This window comes from Chlorella variabilis (genome assembly GCF_000147415.1).
Source record: "Chlorella variabilis unplaced genomic scaffold CHLNCscaffold_6, whole genome shotgun sequence".
NCBI classification, from domain to species: Eukaryota; Viridiplantae; Chlorophyta; class Trebouxiophyceae; order Chlorellales; family Chlorellaceae; genus Chlorella; species Chlorella variabilis.
In genome coordinates, this window is record NW_005435082.1 from 986,015 (window position 1) to 989,687 (window position 3,673).

At 70.1% G+C, this 3,673-nt stretch overlaps 1 protein-coding gene across 1 annotated transcript; it reads left to right on the top strand.

Annotated features, from left to right (window-relative positions):
• Positions 1-2,740: 2,740 nt before the first annotated feature.
• Positions 2,741-3,483, top strand: CHLNCDRAFT_17845 (hypothetical protein; the record flags this gene model as incomplete). The annotated part of the gene is made up of 3 exons (XM_005849063.1): positions 2,741-2,780; positions 2,964-3,109; positions 3,361-3,483. Coding segments are annotated over 3 exons (309 nt in total), but the record flags the coding sequence as incomplete, so codon positions are not given.
• Positions 3,484-3,673: the final 190 nt, after the last annotated feature.

Consider the following 3,673-nt stretch of genomic DNA (forward strand, 5'->3'; position numbering starts at 1 on the left):
GCGCCCAGCAGTCGAGCGGCAGCGGCGCCTGGGGCGCCGCCGCCGGCAGCAAGCAGCCTGCCGCCAACTTCCGCTCCACGCCAGGCTTCTACGCTGGTGGGGGGGTGGGGGCCGTGGGCTGGGGGCTGGGGGCTGGGGCTATGCGGGGCTGGGGCCGGGCTGGGCCGGCTTGCCTGTTGCGTCGAGCCTGCCTCGCGCCCGCGGTGCCTGTCACGTTGCCTCAGTCTGCCTCGGGACAACCAGCTGCTGCTCCACGCGGGGCCCTCGCACCTGAAGCTGCCCGCTTGCCTGCCCTCCCGCCCGCCCGCCCCCAGAGAGCGACGAGGAGGAGGAGGCGGACAGCCGGGCCAAGCGGGCGCGCAAGGTGCCACACGTGTTGCTTCCCGAGGATGAGCTGGCGCTGCTGGGTGATGAGATGGAGCGGGTGATCAAGCACAGGTGGGTGGGTGTGGGTGGGTGGGTGAGGTTGGGTGCTGGTGTTGGGCGCTGGTGTGGGGGGTCATAGGGTTTGTGGATCGCCGAGGTGGTGGCTGAGAAGCGAAGTCGGTGGGCTGAGGCGGCGTGGCGAACAGCCGGCTAGGGGCCGGTGCCGCGGAGCGGGGCCGATGCCTGCCAGCTGCCAGCTGCCTCTCCTCTGCCTCCCCCGCCTCCCACCCCCGGCCCCCCCGCCAGCGCAGGGACATGGAGGGCGCGGAGCCCAGCCCCGCCGACCCCTGGGCCAGCCGCGAGTTCTTCGTCAAGTGGGCCCGCCACTCCTACCTGCACTGCACCTGGGAGACCAAGGCCACGCTGAGCCAGGCGCGTGCGCTGTGCACGCTGTGCATGCTTGGCCTGCTTGGCCTGTGGCAGGGTGGCAAGGCAGGCGGTGCACGCACTGCGCTGGGGGGAGTGGGGCGGGGGTTGCGGCGGGGTAGGCAGCGCGCGAGCGTGGCTGGTGGGCCGCGGCGGCGGCCGTCGCCTCGCCTGTCTGCCGCTGCTTCTGCCGCCGCTTCCCTCTCCCGGCCCCATCCGCCCCCACTTGCTATGTTTCTCCTTGCTGCAGCTGGCTGGCTTCAAGCGCATTCTCAACTACATCAAGAAGGTGGAGGAGCAGGAGGTGCGCCAGGCAGAGGCGTGGTGCCGCCTGTTGACAACCACCCACCCCTTGTTTTCTCCTTGTGCTGCAACCCACCCCTCTCTGGCTGTGCCTGCCTCCCCACCGCCGCACCTCCCTCAACCCACGTCTTCCGCCTCCATACCCAGCCCCTCCACAAGCCGCCGCCGCCGCCCCGCCCCGCCCCGCCCCTGTTGCAGCAACGCCGGCCCTGGCTGTCTCGCGAGGAGTGCGAGCTGCTGGATGTGCAGAAGCAGATGGAGGAGGAGATGGTGGAGGAGTACAAGCAGGTACGGGGGCGGTGCAGGGGGGGGGCGGTACAGGGGCCAGTACATGGCGGCGGCATATGCGACACACGGCGGGGCGCGGCGGCGCTGGCACCGGGGGAGTACGGCGGGGTGGGGGAGGGATATGCTGGAGTGATGTGTGTGCCCCACGTAATCGAGCAGCCTTTCCTGTACAAATCACTGGATGTTTCACCCAGCAAGTCTAGTATCGTCCACTTACCTAAAGACACCCTTTTCAATCCTTGAAGCATCTCTTCCCCCATGCGTGTGTGTGTCGCAGGTGGAGCGCGTGATCGGGGAGCGCACCTTCTCGGACGGCACAGGCAGGGCGCCGCGCCCCCTGCCAGGCCTTCGCGCGCGCCGCGCAGCCCGGGCCTTCCCAGCGCCCCGCCCCGCTCGCCGCTCGCCGCGCCTGCCTCATCCCTATGCACCCCCTATAAATTTATCAATAATAATACAACCCCCCTGCTCCGTCCCCCGCCCACCCGCCGTACAGTCAAGTACCTGTGCAAGTGGAAGGGGCTGCCCTACTGCGACGCCACCTACGAGACCGCCGCCGGCCTGGCGGGGGTGGGGCAGGGCGCCCACGTGGCGGCCTTCCAGGAGCGGGAGCGCCGCATCCAGGAGTCCCGCAAGACTGTCGAGGCGCAGCGCCGCGCCTTTGCCTCCTCCGGATCCCGCGCCTTCACCGCCCAGCCAGACTACCTCAAGGGTGGGGTGGGAGGGTTGGTGGTGCAGGGGCTTGGGAGGAAGTGTGGGCTGCGGCCACGTGGGTCCGGGTGTGGGTGTGAGTGCGGTACCCTTCACGGCTGGCCGCATGCCGGCGGGGCGGCCTGCCCGGCCCGCGGTGCGCCGCCCGCCTGCGCCCACGCACTGGGCGATTGGCTGTGCGAGCAGCAGCAGTACGGCGGTGCCCCTTCCCTGCTTCCCTTGCTCCTGCCTATCGCCGCACACGCGCACATCCACCCCATTCCCCTCTCCCCAACACGTCCGGCCCCACCCCCACACCCCACACACCCACACACCCCACACTTCACCCCACCCCAGGCGGCACCCTGCGCGACTACCAGCTGGATGGACTCAACTGGATGGTGTACTCATGGTCCCGAGGCTGCAACGGCATCCTGGCGGACGAGATGGTGCGGGTCGTGGCTGGGTGTGTGGGTTGCGTGTGTGTGTGTGTGTTTTCCTGGAAGCGCTGAGTCCAGGTGGCGAGGGATTCATGTACGGGGGCCCCAGCTGTGTCTGACCGCGGCAGAGGCGATTGCCTTGGCCGGCACCAGCGGCGGCGCTGCCCCCCGCTCCGACGCTGCCCTTCACCCCTGTTTCCGCGCCCTCCTGCCTCCTGCCCCCCTCCCCGCAGGGGCTGGGCAAGACGGTGCAGTGCGCGTCCATGATAGGTGGGTGGGTGGGTGGTGGTGTGGGTGGACCCTGTGGGGCTGGCGCCCTGCATTGGCGCTGTGCTGAGCCGGAACGGAGGGTGCTCCCAGGCCTGCAACATCAACCCGTGGCATGCCATCCCATCCCATGCCGCCACCCCCCTCCCCACCCCCCACCCCCCACCCCCCCCGCCCCTCCCGCAGGCTACCTGTCTGAGGTTAGCAAGATTGCCGGACCATTCCTGGTGGTGGTACCGCTGTCCACGGTACCCAACTGGATCCGCGAGTTCCGCAAGTGGATACCCTCTGTCAACGCCATCGTGTACGTGGGAGATGCGCAGAGCAGGGAGGTGGGTGGCCGCCTGGAGGGGGGGCGCCCGCCTGCTGCCTGGGGCTGGCTGGCTGGGGAGCTGGGTGGGTGGGTGAGCGGGGAGGTGGCCGGCCGGGCCCGCCCATGCCTCGCACCTGCCTTGTCCGGGCCCTCCTCCCCTGGCCGGCCGCCGCACGCCGCGCACGCAGCCGCGCCACCTCGCTCGCCTGCTGACAAACGCACGCACCCACCCACCCATCCACACCCCGCTTTCCGCCCCCTCCCCGCCAGGTGCTGCGCGCGTTTGAGTGGGAGACGGGGCTGCTGGCGGGGCGGCAGTACAAGTTTGACGTGCTCATCACCACCTACGAGATGGTCATCAAGGACAGAGACATGCTGCGGCCAATCAAGTGGGCGGCTGGGGGGGCCTGCTGGGGTGTGGCGTGTGGTGCGCCTGTGCCGGGCTACAGGGCTGGGGCTTGCTGCTTGGTGTCGTGGGTGGGTGCGACGCCGAGGCGCTGGTGCCGGGCTGGGGGCGCCGCCCCCAGCGCCGTCCCCAGCAGCCACGCTGCGTGAGTCACGAAAACGACCCCCCACCACAGGT